This window comes from Nomascus leucogenys, unplaced genomic scaffold (genome assembly GCF_006542625.1).
Source record: "Nomascus leucogenys isolate Asia unplaced genomic scaffold, Asia_NLE_v1 Super-Scaffold_241, whole genome shotgun sequence".
NCBI classification, from domain to species: domain Eukaryota; kingdom Metazoa; phylum Chordata; class Mammalia; order Primates; family Hylobatidae; genus Nomascus; species Nomascus leucogenys.
This window is the reverse complement of record NW_022095767.1, coordinates 3,639,632-3,658,669: the sequence shown is the minus strand read 5'-3', so window position 1 is coordinate 3,658,669 and position 19,038 is coordinate 3,639,632. Positions and strand designations below refer to the sequence as shown.

The 19,038-nt window shown below is 56.8% G+C and overlaps 1 protein-coding gene across 2 annotated transcripts; it reads left to right on the top strand.

Moving 5' to 3' along the window:
- The first annotated feature begins 3,670 nt into the window (after positions 1 to 3,670).
- Positions 3,671 to 18,107, top strand: PRAM1 (PML-RARA regulated adaptor molecule 1). 2 transcript variants are annotated; one of them, XM_030807896.1, is made up of 11 exons: positions 3,671 to 3,875; positions 4,978 to 5,088; positions 7,830 to 9,234; positions 9,319 to 9,385; positions 9,798 to 9,874; positions 16,996 to 17,053; positions 17,161 to 17,269; positions 17,400 to 17,562; positions 17,647 to 17,680; positions 17,785 to 17,819; positions 17,930 to 18,107. In XM_030807896.1, the coding sequence occupies exons 1-11, from the start codon at positions 3,846 to 3,848 to the stop codon at positions 17,965 to 17,967; spliced, it is 2,127 nt and encodes a 708-aa protein (XP_030663756.1). In that variant the 5' UTR covers positions 3,671 to 3,845; the 3' UTR covers positions 17,968 to 18,107. The 2 variants fall into 2 exon arrangements, with proteins under 2 accessions (XP_030663756.1, XP_030663755.1); XM_030807895.1 differs by having other exon boundaries at positions 4,975 to 5,088.
- Positions 18,108 to 19,038: the final 931 nt, after the last annotated feature.

Sequence of the window (19,038 nt, the reverse complement as noted above, 5' to 3'; positions counted from 1 at the left end):
AGTGCTGGGATTACAGGCGTGAGCCACCGCACCTATCTTCCTTGGACTTTTAATCCACCAATGTGTCCACCTCAGGCTCTGAGCCAAAGCCATCCAGATAGACAAGCCAAGGGCCACCTGCCCCACACCTGCTCAGTGCCATGTCACCTCAAAGATGGACAGCTCTGGGCTCTGGAAGCCCTTCAGCCACTGCAAGGGGCAGGAGGGGATCCTCAGGCCCTTGGGACCCGTCTGTCTGCCCCACTGCCTACCGCCTCACCAGGGGCCTGAAGACTGCTCTGTCCTTGATGGGGCTGTGATGTGACAGGGCGGCAGCCTCAGCTCACGTGGCTTGGGCTGGGTGTCCACTCTACCAGCACCCGTAGGCCCCAGCTGAGGTGGTTGTCACTCAGGATGGGGTAGGACAGGCCATCAGGAGGCCCTGGGGCTCCGAGGCCCCCTAACTTCCCCCTTCTCAGCCAGAAGCCTTGAAACCACCACTGTGGGACCCTGGAAAAGACTTGACCTCCCCGCCTCCCAGTTCCCTCGTCCTTAAAAGGGTGTCATGATGACAAGTGAGTCCTTTGCGGTGGATGGGAGGATGAAAAGAGAGGCCGCAGGGAGAGGAGGGGCTTGGGAAATGTCTGCTGAGAACTTCAGGTCCCGAGCCCATGGCTGCCTGGGACTCTCTCCACCTGGGGAGGAGGGTGGGACAGGGTGAAGGGGCCCATTTTACAGATACATGGAGAAGGTGAGGCTAGGAGACCCCTAGCCAGCCCCAGTTCCAAGTCAGCAGCACTGATTCTGCACCATCTTGGGAGCTGCGCAGTTACCACGGGAAGAGAAAACCCTGCCAGCAGGTCCAGAGGACACGCCCCTGTTCCCGCACTCTGGAGGTCCCTAGATCTGGCTGTAGTCCAAGTCTCTCCCCCATCTCCAGGGACAGTGCTGTGTTCTCTGTCCCCCAGGCCCCTAACCCCTCTCCAGGGTCCCAGGGGCCCCCAAGAGTCTTCGTCCCCATCAGTTTCTTCATTCGGCCACCCCCAGATCTAGGCCATGCGTCTTTCCAGTCTGTCACTATCTTTCCAGAGAGACCTAGAGCCAACACCTCCTTCCAGGGACCTCTCCCCTACCCCATCACCCACGGAGATGGGACAGCCCTTCTTGTGTGTACAGCGGGCCCACAGCCACCACACTACCCTCTGGAGTGAACTGACTGCCACAAGGCCTGGGGAGCTGGGTAACCACCTGGCCTCCGCCGTTCACCCTGTCCATTACAAAAATGACCTCCTACCCTCAAGCCGGCCCCCAACCCGCATGCACAGGAGCCCAGTCCTCTTGGGCCCCGGCTCCGCCCAGCAGGGGGCGCCCAGGAGTCTCAGACTCGGGGGAATGAAAGCCGGACCAGCAGTGGGAATAGTGGGCAGGTTGGCTGGAAGCCGCGGGCTCGCGCTGAACAGCTCTGAGGCCGGCCAGAGGCCTGTGTCTGGCATTTGTCCAGCCCCAGCTGTCACCTGCAGGTGCGGGTCCGGTTACCCTCATTGCGGGCCGGGAGCGGAGAGGTGGAGGGCGCCCTGCGGCCCTGGGATCCGCCGCCCACGTGCTCCCCGGGCACCTCCCCCTGCGCACCGTTGTTCCCGTTTCCGACCCCGCAGAGTCCCCGAGGCGCGCCCTAACGAACTGTCACTCTCCCGGTCCGGGCTCCCTTCTCCGGGATTCTGGAGCCCTGTCGGTCCCTGTCTGCAACCGCGTCGCGCGGAACCCTGCCGGGAGCCCTTACGGAGGCGCCAAATACACAAAGGGGAGTTGGCGGGGAGGCGCACCATGACGACAGCTCCGGGACCTGCGCTTCACCCCCACCCCGGCGCCCCCGTGGGGCCTTGGTGCGCGCGCCCTGGCTGGACCCTCCTAGCTGCGAGAGTGCACGGGTAGTGATCAGCCCAGGCACCGGGGAATCCATGAGCTGTCATCCAATCCTTTAATTACCTTGATTGAGCTCCTACTGTGGCCAAGCATTGCTTGATTGATTGATTGATTTTTATTTATTATTTATTTTGTTTATTTATTTATTTATTTTGAGACGGTGTCTCGCCCTGTCACCCACGTTGGAGTGCAATGGCGCAATCTCAGCTCACTGCAACCTCCACCTCCCGGGTTCAAGCGATTCTCCCGCCTCAGCCTCCCAGGTACCTGGGATTACAGGTGTGCACAAACAGTATTTTTAGTAGAGACAGGGTTTCACCATGTTGGCCAGGCTGCTGTCTAACTCCTGACCTCAGGTGATCCGCCTACCTGGCCTCCCAAACTTCTGGGATTACAGGCACCGCGCCTGGCCACTTGTTCTTTCTTTCATTCTTTCCTTCACTTGCCAAGGTTCTGGAGACCCACAGAGGGCCCATACTGTCCTCCCGAGACTCCTGTTTGGGAGGGCAACCCACATCCGGGAACTGTGCCCCAGGACAGAATGCAAAGGCACAACAGAGATGGCAGAATCCTGATGTCTGTGCTCTTAAAGGAGGCGTGAAAACAAACGGGCAGGCTGGGCACAGTGACTCACGCCTGTAATCCCAGCACTTTGGGAGGCCCACATGAGTAGATTGCTTGAGGTCAGGAGTTTGATACCAGCCTGGCCAATGGTGACACCCCATCTCTGCTAAAAATCCAGAAAATTAGCCGGGCATGTTGGCAGGCACCTGTAATCCCAGCTACTTGAAGCCGGGAGGCAGCCTGGGCGACAGAGCAAGACTTTGTCTCAAAAAAAAAATTAAAAACTTTTTAAAAAATACTTGCTCGGGCCACACCCCAGACTGATAAGTCAGAGTTTCTTGGAGGTTCTGTTTTTCGGTTTTCTTTTTTTTAGATGGAGTTTCACTCTGTCACCCAGACTGGAGTGCAGTGGCGCCATCTCGGCTCACTGCAACCTCCGCCTCCTGGGTTCAAGCGATTCTCCTGCCTCAGCCTTCCGAGTAGCCAGGATTACAGGCATGCGCCACCACGCCGAGCTAATTTTTGTATTTTTAGTAGAGATGGGGTTTCTCCATGTTGCCCAGGCTGGTCTTGAACTCCCAACCTCAGGTGATCAGCCCGACTCAGCCTCCCAAAGTGTTGGGATTACAGGCGTGAGCCACATCGCCCGACCGCCAGTTCTTTTTTTTTTTTTTTTTTTTTTTTTTTAACTGTTGAGGCAATTCCAACATGAGCTCAAACTGAAAACCAGGGCTCTCTACTCTCTTAGCAGATGTTTTCTCCGTTTGTCTACTGTGACAGAGATTACCGATCTCCTGTGGGCTGAGCCCTGTGGTCAGGGCTTGTCCTTATCTGGCCAGTCCTCGGCACCACAAGTGACTGCCTTCACCCCCTCTTGGCATCTGTCTGTGTCTCCTGGTTCCTCTTCTCTCTACAACCTCTAACCTCTGGGAATCTGGTGTGTCCTCGGGTCCTCAGACCCCCTCACTCCTCCAGAACTGCAAAGCTTTTTTTTTTTTTTTTTTTTTGAGATGGAGTCTCTCTCTGTCACCCAGCATGGAGTACAGTGGCGTGATCTTGACTCTGCAACCTCCGCCTTCCGGGTTCAAGTGATTCTCCCACCCCAGCCTCCCAAGCAGCTGGGACCACAGGCGTGCACCATCACACCTGGCTAATTTTATATTTTTTGTAGAGATGGAGTCTTGCTACGTTGCCCAAGCTGGTCTTGAACTCTTGGGCTCAAGTGATCCTCCTGCCTCAGCCTCCCAAAGTGTTAGGATTACAGGCGTGAGCCACGGTGCATGGCCCAGGTGCAAGGCCTTTGACACCACTCACCCACCGACCCCCAAATCTGCTGTACCAGCTGAGCTTTCTGCCCAGGGCGGCAGCCTGGGGCCTCCATGGCCTATGTGATATCTGCCCCAGAACAGGTGAGTCCTGCTCAGAGCCGGGAATCGGATTTCATGAAAGTGTTGAAATGAGGAAGGCGGATGAGCCAACCAGGGCAGACAGCAGAGGCCTCACCCTGTCACATGGGCCCCCACGTCCTGGGCCTCTGGGCCTCCCCAGGAGCCTCCTAAATCCCAGAGCTGTCCGTACCCCTGACCTGCTGAGCTCTCCCCATCCTGTGGCTCTCTAGCCCAGGAGGTCACCAGGCCTGGCATGGAGTCCTCCCTGGAGTCCAGAGATGGGGACGCCAAAGTAGTAGGAATGATGGGGACTACAGAGAGTAAGAAACTAGTTGGCCAGGCGCGGTTGCTCACGCCTGTAGTCCCAGCACTTTGGGAGGCCGAGGCAGGCAGATCATCTGAGGTTGGGAGTTTGAGACCAGCCTGGCCAACATGGTGAAACCCCGTCTCTACTAAAAATACAAAAAATTACCCGGGCGTGGTGGCGCATGCCTGTAATTCCAGCTACTCAGGAGACTGAGGCAGGACAATTGCTTGAACCTGGGAGGCAGAGGTTGCAGTGAGCCGAGATTGTGCCACTACACTCCAGCCTGGGCAACAAAGTGAGACCCCATCTCAAATTAAAAAAAAAAAAAGAAAAGAAACTAGTGACCATGTTAGGAACATGTGGGCAACCAATGCCCCAAGCTTGGGACAGTAGCAGGCAGGACAGGAATTCAAGGGAAATAGAAGTGCCCGGCAGGGGCCAGGGGCAGTGGCTCACACCTGTAATCCCAGCACTTTGGTAGGCCGAGGCGGACTGATCCCTTGAAGTCAGGAGTTTGAGACCAGCCTACCCAACATGGTGAAACCCCTTCTCTACTAAAGATACAAAAAGTAGCCAGGAGTGGTGGCGCATGCCTGTAATCCCAGCTACTCAGGAGGTTGATGCAAGAGAATTGCCTGAACCCGGGAGGCAGAGGATGCAGTGAGCCGAGATGGCACCATGGCACTCCAGCCTGGGCGACGGGGCGAGACTCAGTCTCAAAAAAAAAAGAAGTGGCTGGCAGGATCTGGAGACAGACTGGAGCCTCCCCACCTCCTTCCCTTCCTCCTCTGCCCTCCCCCGCCCCACCTCTAGCAGCCCCCACCCTGTGTGCTGACCGTGGAGCAGAAGCCACAGTCACTTCCTGAAGGCAGCGGCCCCAGCTCGGGTCCCACTCATCCCGTGGCCCATCACCTGCCTGCAGCCATGGTGAGTGTGGGGAGAGGCCTGTGCCTCGCTGGCCGGGAAGCAAGGGACACAGGTGTTCCTGGAAGGATAGGATCCACCTGTGGAGGGGTGGGGGGTGGCTGCGAAAGACATCTGGGAAACGGGAAAGGTCGGCAAAAAGGACCTGAGGTAGGAGACGGCCAGGCACACCCCAGGACAGCACGGGCTCCTGGAGGCTCAGGCTCAGGTTGGGACTGTGAGGGGGACAGATGGGACTCCCCGGGGGGACAACTCCCATCTCCCCAGGTCAACATGAGCAGCCATGTGGGAACAGGCAGCTGAGGTGAGAGCAGTGCTTTCCTGCGGGGTGACAAAGTGGGTCATGGCCCTCCCCCGTCGTCACCCAAGTTATGACCTGCTAACCCGGACTTATCTAGCCCTGTGGTCGCCCGGGAGCACTTCCTTCAAACCACTCGGGGCTTCGACAGGGGCACTTCAGGCCCCAGGTGGGAATCGCTGCCTTTCCAAGGAGCACTCCTGGTCCCTGGTCCTCTGGATGGGGAAAGTGAGGCACACGCAGGAGGCCCTTTCCCTCTCCCAATCTCCTTGACCACAGGTGAAAGGGGCGTTTGTAGGACTAAGGAGGCCTGGCCTACTTGTGAATCTGCCTACCTCTGTGAGGAGTGGTTGCAGGGCCAGCTAGGAGGGCAGCTGGGACAGCTGGGTATGCAGGAGACGGCGCCTGTGCCCACGGTGTCCGCACCAGTCCTCTCAGGCACTGTCAACTGTGAGCATTCCTGACCATCAGCCCACATGTCAGAGACGGTGTGAGAGGGACCGCATAGCCATCTCCAGGCATCTCTGTGTTTTCCTGATGGTCAGGCTGAGTACATGGCTGTCTCTGTGCTGCCTGAATATTGTTTATTTCAGCAAATATTTACTGAGCACCTACTATGTTCCAGGCCCTGGGAAGACAGCAATGAATGAGCCAAGTCTCTGCCTTGCAGAGGCTGAGGAACTGGGGGAAGTTGCGGTGTAGAGAGACAAAAAAAAAAAAAAAAAATCAAGACACATTAAAAACAATGTAAAATAGTGTGATACGTAGGGGTGGGTACGATGGGGAAAATCATGCATGCTGAATGCAGGGCAGTAGTGGGATGGGGTGATCCATTTAAAATAGGGTGATCTAGGCCAGGCGTGATGGCTCATGCACTTTAGGAGGCCAAGGTGGGTGGATCACTTGAGGTCAGGAGTTCGAGACCAGTCTGGCCAACATGGTAAAACCCATCTCCATTAAAAATACAAAAAAGATTAGCCGGGCGTCATGGCAGACACCTGTGTTCCCAGCTACTCAGGAGGCTGAGGCAGGAGAATCGCTTGAACCCAGGAGGCGGAGGTTGCAGTGCGCCGAGATTTCGCCATTGCACTCCAACCTGGGCGACAGAGTGAGACTCCGTCTCAAAAGAAAGAAAGAAAAATAGGGTGGTCTAGGCTGGGCACAGTGGCTCACACCTGTAATCCCAGCACTTTGGGAGGCTGAGGTGGGTGGAGGGTGAATCACCTGAGGTCAGGAGTTTGAGACCAGCCTGGCCAACATGGTGAAACCCTGTCTCTAGTAAAAATACAAAAATTAGCCAGGCGTGGTCGCAAGTGCCTATAATCCCACCTACTTGGGAGGCTGAGTCACGAGAATCATTTGAACCTGGGGGATGGAAATTGCAGTGAGCCGAGATCGCACCATTGCACTCCAGTCTGGGTGACAGAGCAAGACTCCATCTCAAAAAATAAAAATAAACAAATAGGGTGGCCTTGGACAGCCTCTCTAATAAGAAAATATGAGAACAGAGGCTGGGAGGAGGAAGAGGAGAGACCCAGGTGGTGCAGGGACATGTCCTGGGTCAGGGACAGGGCAGAGGCCCTGAGGTCGGAGGGAAGTGTTCAGGGTGCAGGAAGGAGAAGGTGGCTGGGTAGGGAGGCTGGTTCGCCCAGGCCTTCATGAGGCATTTAGCTTGAACTGTGGGGACATGAGGAAGCATTGCTGAGTTTTGAGCAGAGGGACACAAACAGACTCAGGGTTCAACAGGCTTCTGCCTCCGGCTGCCATGGGGGGAACTGACCAGGGAAGGGGGTAGGCAGTGGCCCAGGGAAGGGCTTGTTAGAATAATCCAGGCAGTTGGTTGGGGGAGGGCAGACACTGCCTCCCACTACCTCCTGGGGTGACAGTGATGAAGGCAGTGAGAAGTGGTTGGATTCCGGATGTGTTTTGAAATTAGCACAGAAGGGACTGGGGGCCTGGGCGCGGCGGCTCAAGCCTGTAATCTCAGCTACTGGGGAGGCCGAGGTCAGGGGATCATTGGAGCCCAGGAGTTGCAGGCGGCAGTGAGCTATGATTGCACCACTGCACTCCAGCCTGGGCAATGGAACAAGACTGGAGACATGCAGTGGGAGGGGTGAAAGAACGAGGGGGTCAAGGATGCTGGGAGGGTGGGGTACCACCCACGGTGGGAGGGCTGTGGGACTGGAGGCTGCGGGAGGGATGTCGGGAGTTCCAGTCCTGCTAGAGGAGGTTGGGTGTGGAATCAGCATTAAATGGAGAAGTAGGGAGGGGTGTGGGTCCCAGGATCCTAGGATCCATGGGGGCTCCTCGGAAAGAGAGCTGAGGGCCGATGGGGCCTGGGCGCAGGGGTGGTGGTTGTGGGCTGTGCCTGAGGGTCCCCAGGCCCTTCCTTCCATGCCCCTTCTGTGTGTTTGAGCCCCTGCCTCATTGGCTCTGCGTCTCCTAGGAGAGCCATCAGGACTTCCGGAGCATCAAAGCAAAGTTCCAGGCCTCTCAGCCGGAGCCCAGCGACCTGCCCAAAAAACCCCCGAAGCCTGAGTTCAGTAAACTCAAGAAGTTCTCCCAGCCTGAGCTAAGCGAGCACCCCAAGAAGGCCCCGCTGCCTGAGTTTGGTGCAGTGTCCTTGAAGCCCCCGCAGCCTGAGGTCACTGACCTCCCCAAGAAGCCCCCACAGCCTCAGTTCACTGACCTCCCCAAGAAGCCCCCGCCGCCTGAGGTCACTGACCTCCCCAAGAAGCCCCCGCCGCCTGAGTTCACTGACCTCCCCAAGAAGCCGTCCAAACTGGAGTTCAGTGACCTCTCCAAGAAGTTCCCACAGCTGGAGGCCACTCCATTTCCAAGGAAGCCCCCACAGCCTGAGGTCGGTGAGGCCTCTTTGAAGGCCTCGCTGCCAGAGCCTGGTGCGCTGGCCCGGAAACCCCTGCAGCCCGACGAGCTCAGTCACCCCGCCAGACCCCCCTCCGAACCCAAATCCGGCGCATTCCCCAGGAAGCTCTGGCAACCCGAGGCCAGTGAGGCTACCCTGAGGCCCCCGCAGCCTGAGTTGAGTACCTTTCCCAAGAAGCCCGCGCAGCCTGAGTTCAACGTGTACCCCAAAAAGCCTCCGCAGCCTCAGCTCGGTGGCCTCCCTAAGAAGTCCGTGCCGCAGCCTGAGTTCAGCGAGGCGGCTCAGACTCCCCTCTGGAAGCCTCAGTCCGACGAGCCAAAGCACGACTCCAGCGCCTTTCCCAGAAAGGCCTCCCAGCCTCCGCTGAGTGACTTTCCCAAGAAGCCTCCGCAGCCTGAGCTTGGGGACCTCACCAGGACCTCCTCAGAGCCCGAAGTCAGCGTGCTTCCCAAGAGGCCGCGGCCGGCCGAATTCAAAGCACTCTCCAAGAAGCCCCCGCAGCCCGAGCTGGGCGGCCTCCCCAGGACCTCCTCAGAGCCCGAGTTCAACTCACTCCCCAGGAAGTTGCTGCAGCCGGAGCGCGGGGGGCCGCCCCGCAAGTTCTCACAGCCTGAGCCCAACGCTGTCCTCAAGAGACACCCGCAGCCTGAGTTCTTCGGTGATCTCCCTCGAAAGCCTCTACTCCCCAGCTCCGCTTCCGAGAGCTCACTGCCTGCGGCTGTGGCCGGCTCCAGCTCCCGGCACCCGCTCAGCCCTGGGTTTGGAGTCGCTGGGACACCCCGCTGGAGGTCAGGAGGCCTTGTTCACAGTGGAGGGGCCAGGCCAGGCCTCAGACCCAGCCATCCACCCCGGCGGAGGCCTCTGCCCCCTGCCAGCAGCCTGGGACCCCCTCCAGCCAAGCCCCCGCTGCCCCCGGGCCCCGTGGATATGCAGAGCTTTCGGAGACCCTCTGCAGCATCCATAGGTAGGTGAGGGCGGGCGGCACCGGCAGGAGGGGGTCTGAGGTCCAGGCGGTGCCGGCCTCCCTGCCTCACTCTCTACCCCACAGATCTACGGAGGACCCGCTCGGCCGTGGGGCTCCACTTCCAGGCCCGACAGCCTGAAGACATCCCGCAGTGAGTGTGGGGAGGAAGCGGGGGTGGGTGCGGATTGTGGGCCTCAAAGAGGCCTCATCTTGGCCGGGAGCAGTGACTCACGCCTGTAATCCCAGAACTTGGCGAGGCTGAGGTGGGCGGATCACCTGAAGTCATTAGTTCGACATCACCTGAAGTCATTAGTTCGACAGCAGCCTGGCCAACGTGGTGAAACCTCGTCTACTAAAAATACAAAACTTAGCCCGGTATGGTGGGGGGCACCTGTAATCCCAGCTACTTGGGAGGCTGAGGCAGGAGAAACACTTGTACCAGAGGCTGCAGTGAGCCGGGATCATGCCCCTGCACTCCAGCCTGGGCGACAGAGCAAAACTCCATCCCAAAAAAAAAAAAAAAAAAAAAAAAAAAAAAGGCCTCATCTCAGGTATCCCCACAGGGTCCCAGAAGAGATCTACGAGCTGTACGACGACGTGGAACCCGGAGATGACTCCAGCCCCAGCCCCAAGGGCAGAGGTTTGTTGGTGGCCTGCCCGAGTCCCTGCAAAACATTTGGGGCAAGGCCATTTTCTGCCAGGCTCCTGGTGTAAGAGCAAGTAACATTTTAGGACCTGATGGCTCCTGCTGGGTGGAACTACATAAGGGGAGCCCATAGCTGGGCATGGTGGCGGGCGCCTGTAGTCCCAGCTACTCGGGAGTCTGAGGCAGGAGAATGGCATGAACCCGGGAGGCGGAGCTTGCAGTGAGCCGAGATTGCACCACTGCACTCTAGCCTGGGGGACAGAGCGAGACTCCGTCTCAAAAAATAAATAAATAAGGGGAGCCCAGAGGCGAAGGGCCAGTGAGAAGGCTGTTGTAGGCAGAGGTGTGGCCCAGGCTGGCAGCAGGAGGTGTGGGAGCAGTGGGCGAATCCAGTAATCAAAAGCAAGCATCAGGCCGGGTGTGGTGGCTCATGCCTGTAATCCCAGAGCTTTGGGAGGCCGAGGCAGGAGGATCATTTTTTTAGCCAATCCCAAGGCTTTGTGAGGCCAAGGCAGGAGGATCCCATAAGCCCAGGATTCCAGACCAGCCTGGGCCACAGAGCGAGACCTCATCTCTACAAAAAAATTTAAAAATCAGCCAGGCGTGGTGACAAGCATCTGTAGTCCCAGCTATTTGGGATGCTGAGACAAGAGGATTGCTTGAGTACAGGAGGTCGAGACTTCAGTGAGGCTGTGACTGCACCACTGTACTCCAGCCTGGGCAGCAGACACCCTGTCTCAAAAAAAAAAAAAAAAAAAAAAAAAAAAAAAAAAAAAGCAGGACTTGGTGGTGTATAAAGCAGGGAAGTTTCAAGCCTAGTACCCAACGGCATGACAGAGCTGCCCCTGGGTTGACAACAAGATGTTAGGTTCCATCCATCCATCCATCCATCTATTTATTTATTTATTTTTTGAGACAGAGTCTCGCTCTCTCACCCAGGCTGGAGTGCAGTGGAGCAATCTCAGTTCACTACAAGCTCCGCCTCCCGGGTTCACGCCATTCTCCTGCCTCAGCCTCCCAAGTAGCTGGGACTACAGGCACCCGCTACCTCGCCCAGCTAATTTTTTGTATTTTTAGTAGAGACGGGGTTTCACCGTGGTCTTGATCTCCTGACCTCGTGATCCACCCGCCTCGGCCTCCCAAAGTGCTCGGATTACAGGCGTGAGCCACCACACCTGGCCCTTATTTATTTTATTTATGTATTCGTTTGTTTTTTTGTTTGAGATGGAGGCTCGCTCTGTCGCCCAGACTGGAGTGCAGTGCCGCGATCTTGGCTAACTGCAACCTCCGCCTTCTGCGTTCAAGCGATTCTCCTGTCCCACCCTCTGAAGTAGCTGGGATTACAGGCACGCGCCACCAAGCCCAGCTAATTTTTGTATTTTTAGTAGATATGGGGTTTCGCCATGTTGGCTAGGCTGGTCTCAAGCTCCTGACCTCAAACGATCCACCCACCTTAGCCTCCAAAAGTGCTGGTATTAGTCATGAGACACCGTGCCCGGCCTTATTTTTTTATTTTTAAGTTTTTTGGAGACATAGTTTCGCTCTTATCGCCCAGGCTGGAGTGTAGTGGTGCCATCTCGGCTCACTGCAACCTCTGCCTCTTGGATTCAAGCGATTCTCCTGCCTCAGCCTCCCAAGTATCTGGGATTATAGGCACCCACCACCACGCCTAGTTAATTTTTGTATTTTTAGTAGAGCCAGGGTTTCACTTCTTTGGCCAGGCTGGCCTTGAACTCCTGACCTCGTGATCTGCCCGCCTCAGCCTACCAAAGTGCTGGGATTTCAGGCGTGAGCCACCACGCCCAGCCTGATTTATTTAGACCTGTTGTGTTCAAGGTAGCTGAGGGGATGTCCAGGCAGAACTTGGACCTTAAACTCAGGGGGAGGTGTGGCAGTGGCAGGGGAGGGAGGCTGCCAAAGGTTTCTTAGAAATTTGTGCTGGGCGGCCCGGCGCGGTGGCTCACGCCTGTAATCCCAGCACTTTGGGAGGCCGAGGCGGGTGGATCACGAGGTCAGGAGATCGAGACCATCCTGGTTAACACGGTGAAACCCCATCTCTACTAAAAATACAAAAAAATTAGCCGGGCGCGGTGGCGGGCGCCTGTAGTCCCAGCTACTCCGGAGGCTGAGGCAGGAGAATGGCGTGAACCCGGGAGGCGGAGCTTGCAGTGAGCCTAGATCGCGCCACTGCACTCCAGCCTGAGTGAAAGAGTGAGACTCCGTCTCAAAAAAAAAAAAAGAAATTTGTGCTGGGTGAATAGGGAGCAGGCCTGCACCTCCTGCCCAGCTCCAAAGTTAATGCCTTCGTGAAAACACAAGCAGCTTCCAGGCAAGCACCTTGCCTGCATGTCCCTAAATCTGTACCCTCCACTCTCAAATCCCCACAAGGCAGCAAGGCAATGCATCCCCATTTTACAGATGCACAAGGTTGGCCGGGCATGGCAGCTCACACCTGTAATCCCAGGAGCTCTGGGAGGTCCAGGGGGCGGATCACTTGAGGTCAGGAGTTCCAGACCAGCCTGGCCCGCATGGCAAAAACCCATCTCTACTAAAAATAAAAAAATTAGGTGGGGCCGGGCGTGGTGGCTCATGCCTGTAATCCCAGCACTTTGGGAGGCCGAGGCGAGTGGATCACCTGAGGTCAGGAGTTCGAGACCACCCTGAACAACATGGAGAAACCCCATTTCTACTAAAAATACAAAAATTCGCTGGGTGTGGTGGTGCGTGCCTGTAGTCCCAGCTACTACAGAGGCTGAGGCAGGAGAATCGCATGAACCCCGGAAGGAAGGGTTGCAGTGAGCCAAGATCACGCCACTGGACTCCAGCTTGGGCGACAGAGTGAGACTCAATCTCAAAAAAAAAAAAGAGTCGGGCATGGTGGCACGCACCTGTAACCCCAGCTATTCGGGAGGCTGAGGTGGGAGAATTTCTTGAACCTGGGAGGCGGAGGTTGCAGTGAGCCATCGCGCCACTGCACTCCAGCCTGGGTGACAGAGTGAGGCTCCGTGTCTGTCTCAATTGAAAAAAAAAAAAGGCCAGGCGCAGTGGCTCATGCCTGTAATCCCAGCACTTTGGGAGGCCGAGGCGGGTGGATTGCCTGAGGTCAAGATTTCAAGACCAGCCTGGCCAACATAGTGAAACCCTGTCTCTACTAAAAATACAAAAAATTAGCTGGGAGTGGTGGCAGGCGCCTGTAATCCCAGCTACTTGGGAGGCTGAGGCAGGAGAATCGCTTGAACCTGGGAGGCAGAGGTTGCAGTAAGCTGAGATCCTGCCATTGCACTCCAGCCTGGGTGACAGAGTGAGACTCTGTCTCAAAAAAAAAACAACAACAACAAAAAAATAGGTATGCAAGATTGAGGCTCTGGGAAGGGGCTTGCCCTGGCTTGCACAGCCAGTCCATGAGCTGGATCTGTGGCAGGGCTTTCAGCAGGAACCTGAGCTTGAGCTTCTAAGGTGCTTCTGCTTTCCCTGACAGCCTCAGAGGGCCTGGGGCAGAGAGGCCCCCTCTGCTTCTCCTGGGCTTTCTCCCGTAGTGGCTTGCAACACCTCCCTGTGAGCACACAGCTTCCTGGTGGGGCCCCTCCTTCTTCCGCTCTAGGGGAGGCTCTGTGGCTTGGGTCTGGGGGCCACCCTTGGGGATGCGGATGGCCAGGAGTGGGGCTGCTGAGAGCCTGGGCTAGTGACAGCCTGCCTCCGCCCACTCCCAGAAGCCCTGCTGGAATCCCCCACCTCTTCCGAGGCTAGGAGCATCTCCCTCTCCTCAAACTTCATACAATCCCCACCCTTGGCCCATTGTTCCTGTCACCAACCAACCTTCTCCCCCTTCCTTGCCAGTCATTTGAGATTCTGATACGAAAAAAGAAAAAAGGGGCCGGGCACGGTGGCTCACGCCTATAATCCCAGCTCTTTGGGAGGCGGAGGCTGGCGGATCAGTTGAGGTTTGGGAGTTCGAGACCAGCCTGGCCAACATGGTGAAACCCCGTCTGTACTAAAAATACAAAAATTAGTTGGACGTGGTGTTGCACGCCTGTAGTTCCAGCTTCTGGGGAGGCTGAGGTGGGAGGATCGCTTGAACCCAGGGATGGAGGCTGCAATGAGCTGAGCCGAGGTTGCACCTCTGCACTCCAGCCTGGGCAACAGAACGAGACCCTGTCTAAAGAAAAAAAGAGCCGGGCGCGGTGGCTCACGCTTGTAATCCCAGCACTTTGGGAGGCCGAGGCGGGTGGATCACGAGGTCAAGAGATCGAGACCACGGTGAAACCCCGTCTCTACTAAAAAAAAAATACAAAAAATTAGCCAGGCGTGGTGGCAGGCGCCTGTAGTCCCAGCTACTCGGTGAGGCTGAGACAGGAGAATGGCGTGAACCCGGGAGGCGGAGCTTGCAGTGAGCCGAGATTGCGCCACTGCACTCCAGCCTGGGCGACAGAGCGAGACTCCGTCTCCAAAAAAAAAAAAAAAAAAAAAAAAAAAAGAAAAAAAAAAAAAGAAAAAAAAAAAAAAAAGGTCCCACTTCCCTGGATCTCCCGCTTCTCAGGAGTGACGTGGGCTTCTCACCGTGGGTGCAGCTTCTCAAAGGCAGCTTAGGTTTCTTGGGGCCAGGACTCTGGACTCCCCTCTCCCACTGTCTGTCTTACTTGGAGCAGTGGCAGCTCCACTGCAGAGGTTCCTGGAAGGCAGGGGGCTCCTTTGCAGGTGGGGGAGAGCCCAGCCTTTCCCAGGATCTGAGCTGACCATGCGGGGAAGGCGGGCAGAGGCCTGCTCAGGGTCAGCTGTGGATGAACCAGGGCTGCCTGCATGGCAGTGCCAAGAGGTGCTCTGATGTGGCGGGTTTGCAGGGACCCTGGAGTGCTGAGGTCAGGTTCACTCCTGGTGGAGTGACTGCTCATGGCCGGGGAAGCCTCTGAGAGGCAGGAGCAGCTGGAGGGGCTGTGTGTTCCGGGTGAGACTGTGGATGGCCATGCCTGGTATCTGGCGGGCACGATCCAGGTGCTGCTCCTTGGGCTGCTTGGAGGGACTACAGGCCTGAAATGTCCGGCGGGATGCTTTGAGCCATTTGGAAAGGACATGCTGGGGCTCTGGGTTCTGGATCTTTCACTCACCAGGGTTCCTGGGGCTCCCGCCTGAAGCCAATTCCTTGGCCAGCAGGGCTTTGACTTGGGAGCCTGGTCATTTGCCAGGAAGTGGCACATGGAGGCTGGCACCATGGGAGACCCCTCAGTCCAGAGTCTCATCATCAGTCACCAGTCCAGGACGCTTACCCCAGCAGCATCTTTTAAAAATTATTTTTATTTACTATTTTGAGACAGGGTCCTGGTCTGTCGCCCAGGCTGGGGTGCAGTGGCGCCACCTTGGCTCACTGCAACCTCCAGCTCCTGGGTTCCAGCGATTCTCCTGCCTCAGCCTCCTGAGTAGCTAGGATTACGGACGCCCACCACCACACCTGTCTAATTTTTGTATTTTTAGTAGAGACGGGGTTTCATCATGTTGGCCAGGCTGCTGTCGAACTCCTGAACTCAAGTGATCCGCCCGTCTTGGCCTCTCAAAGTGCTGGGATTGCAGGCACGAGCCACTGCGCCCGGCCACAATATTTTACTGTCAACTATCATTGCCCTACTGTGCAATGGAACACCCAATTTCTTTTTCCTAACTGTAACTTTGTACCCATGGGCCAGCTTCTCCTCATCTTCCCTTCTGCCTTAGTTTTTCACCCAAATCTCACTACAGTAGAACCCTAGAACCCACCAGGTTCGGTGGCTCAGGCCTGTAATCCCAGCACTTTGGGAAGCCAAGGCAGGGGCATCACCTGAGGTCAGGAGTTAGAGACCAGCCTGGCCAACATGACGAAACCTTATCTCTACTAAAAATACAAAAATCAGCTGGGCGTGGCAGTGGGTGCTTATAATCCCAGCTACTCAGGATGCTGAGGCAGGAGAATCGCTTGAACCCAGGAGGCAGAGGTTGCAGCGAGCTGAGATCATGCCACTGCACTCCAGCCTGGGCAACAAGAATGAAACTCCATCTCAAAAAAAAAAAAAAAACGGTCTAGGCACGGTGGCTCACGCCTATAATCCCAGCACTTTGGGAGGCCGAGGCAGGTGGATCACCTGAGGTCAGGAGTTTGAGACCAGCCTGGCCAACATGGTGGTGAAACCCCATCTCTACTAAAAATACAAAAAATTAGCCGGGTGTGGTGGCATGTGCCTGTAATCCCACCCACCTGGGAGGTTGAGGGAGGAGAATCGCTTGAACCCAGGAGGTGGAAGTTGCAGTGAGCTGAGATTGCGCCATTGCACACTCTAGCCTGGGCAACAAGAGCAAAACTCCATCTTAAAAAATAAAAAAGAACCCTAGACCCAACTTGCTTTAGGAGGCAGAAGTGAAATGGCCTCGAAGCCTACAGATAAACCCTGCCTCTACCATTTACAAGCTGGGTGACCTTGGGCAGTTTGCTTGACCTCTCTGAGCCTTTATTTCCTCGTGGACAAGTTGGGCATGACAGTGGCGTCTACTGGCATGAACAAGGTTGCTGAGAGGGCTGCCATGAGGGGTGTGACCCAGCAGTTCCCACCATGCTGAGCACGTGGCAGGAGTTAAGGGAATGGAAGGCAATCCAGAAGAACCCATGACCCCTGAGAAAGGCTTGCAGAAGAAGGTGCGCAGGGAGAGGTTTGGGAGGGGACCTGGTGGAATTTGGGGAGTCCTCAGAACTGACACAGGGAGGCCTCACTCAAGATCCAGCCACCGGCCAGGCGCAGTGACTCACGCCTGTAATCCCAGCACTTTGGGAGGCCGAGGCGGGTGGATTGTCTGAGGTCAGGAGTTCAAAACCAGCCTGGCCCACATGGTGAAACCTGTCTGTATTCAAAATACAAAAATCAGCCAGGTGTGGTGATGGGCACCTGTAATCCCAGCCACTCAGGAGGCTGAGGTAGGAGAATCGCTTGAACCCAGGAGGTGGAGGTTGCAGTGAGCCGAGATTATGCCATTGCACTCCAGCGTGGGTGACAGAGCAAGACTCCGTCTCAAAACAAAAACACAAACAAAAAACAGCTACCAGGGTAAAGGCTGAGCCGGCAGGCCCTGCCTTGACTCGGAGTCCTGACTGTCCCCAGATGAAGCACCCTCGGTTCAGCAAGCCGCCAGGAGACCACCACAAGACCCAGCGCTCAGGTGCCATGGGCAGAGGGCATGGGTGGATGGGGGGGGCGAGCTCCAGGAACCCCCAAGAGGAGCACACCTTGCTCACGAGCACACAATTCCTTGGTGTGGGGTATCAGGAAGGAGAAGGATCCCCAGCCACAGCAGTTGCCACCCATGGACCCAAAGTTGCTGAAGCAGCTGAGGAAGGCAGAGAAGGCCGAGAGGGAGTTCCGGAAGAAGTTCAAGGTGAGGCCTCTGAGCTAAGCAGGAGTCCTGGCAGGGCAGAGACCAGGGTCCCACCGATCCCAGGCTCAGAAAGAAGACAGGGCCCCAAGGGCGGCAGCATGAGCAGAGGCCCTAACATCTCGCGCCCCAGTTTGAAGGGGAGATCGTGGTTCACACGAAGATGATGATCGACCCCAACGCTAAGACGCGTCGTGGGGGCGGCAAGCACCTCGGGATCCGGCGCGGGGAGATCCTGGAGGTGATCGAGTTCACCAGCAACGAGGAGATGCTGTGCCGGGACCCCAAGGGCAAATGTGAGTGTGCCCGGCCCCGCAGCCCTGGGAGGCCCCCCCTGCCACCCTGGGCCTCAGAACCCACCATGCCCTCTCTCTCTGCAGATGGCTATGTGCCCAGAACAGCGCTCCTGCCCCTGTGAGTGCCAGCCCTGACCGTGATGGGGGGAGTGCGGGGTGTGGGGTGTAGGGTGGGGGCAACGGGCCACGGTGCCCCTTGCTGACCCAATTGTGCTCTGCCAGGGAGACGGAGGTGTACGATGATGTCGACTTCTGCGGTACGTGGACACTCTGGGAGGGCTGGAGGGACCCTGGCGATTCCCTGGGGGGGCTGCTCACTATTGGGCTTCTAGGGAGAGGGTCCATGGAAGTCACGCTTCCTCGGCAGACCCCCTGGAAAACCAACCACTCCCCCTGGGACGGTAAGACTGGTAGGCGTGGGCCAGGACAGCCAGCCAGCCAGCCAGCCCAGCACCCGCTCACCCAGGAGCCCTGGATCCCAGCGCGGGAGAGTCACAGAGTTGCCCAGGCTTGTACCTGGCCACATAAAGCCCCAGTTTAAAGCAGTCCCAGCTTCTTGTCTTTTCTTTCCCTCCTGATTGGCACACAATGGAGCAAAGGCACGGACCCCCTGACCAAACACAAAAGGGGGTGTGTCTGGGGTCACCCTGCCATGGTCTCACCCCTCAGGGATAAAAGCCAGGGGGGAGAAAAGGGTGGCAAGAAGCTGGTGAGCGGCCGGGTGCAGTGGCTCACGCTTGTAATCCCAGCACTTTGGGAGGCCGAGGGGGGAAGATCACGAGGTCAGGAGATCAAGACCACGGTGAAACCCCGTCTCTATTAAAAATACAAAAATATTAGCCGGGCGTGGTGGCGGGCGCCTGTAGTCCCAGCTACTCTGAGAGGCTGAGGCAGAATGGCGTGAACCCGGGAGGTGGGGCTTGCAGTGAGCCGAGATCGCGCCACTGCACTCCAGCCTGGGTGACAGTGCGAGACTCTGTCTCAAGAAAAAAAAAAAAAAGCTGGTGAGCAAGGGGGGGCTCTGGGTGATCAGAACCCTATGTGCTGCCAGCCAGGCAGCTGGGCAGGATGTGCCCCTCCACAGCCAACAGAACAGCAGCAGCCAGGCCTCCTTGCCAGGTACGCACACCTGCTTGGCCTGAGTGGATCCTGAGGGTGCTTCACTGGGGGAAGGGGTAGGGCCTATACCCAATTCTGACAGAGCCCAGGTATCAATCAGATTTGGCCTGAGCCTCTGGCAGGACTGAACATGCGTGGAAGGTGGCACACAGTTTGGTCTCTTTCAGCGGGGGAAAAAAAAAAAAAAGCCAGGGAACAAGCCTGACTCAGGCAGGGTCTGTGCCCCAGGGCGTTAACCTCACAACAGGGAGACAGGATGGCTTTCAGGAGGCTTTTTTTTTTTTTTTTTTTTTTTTGAGACAGAGTCTTGCTCTGTTGCCCAGGCTGGAGTGCAGTGGCACGATCTCATTCACAGAA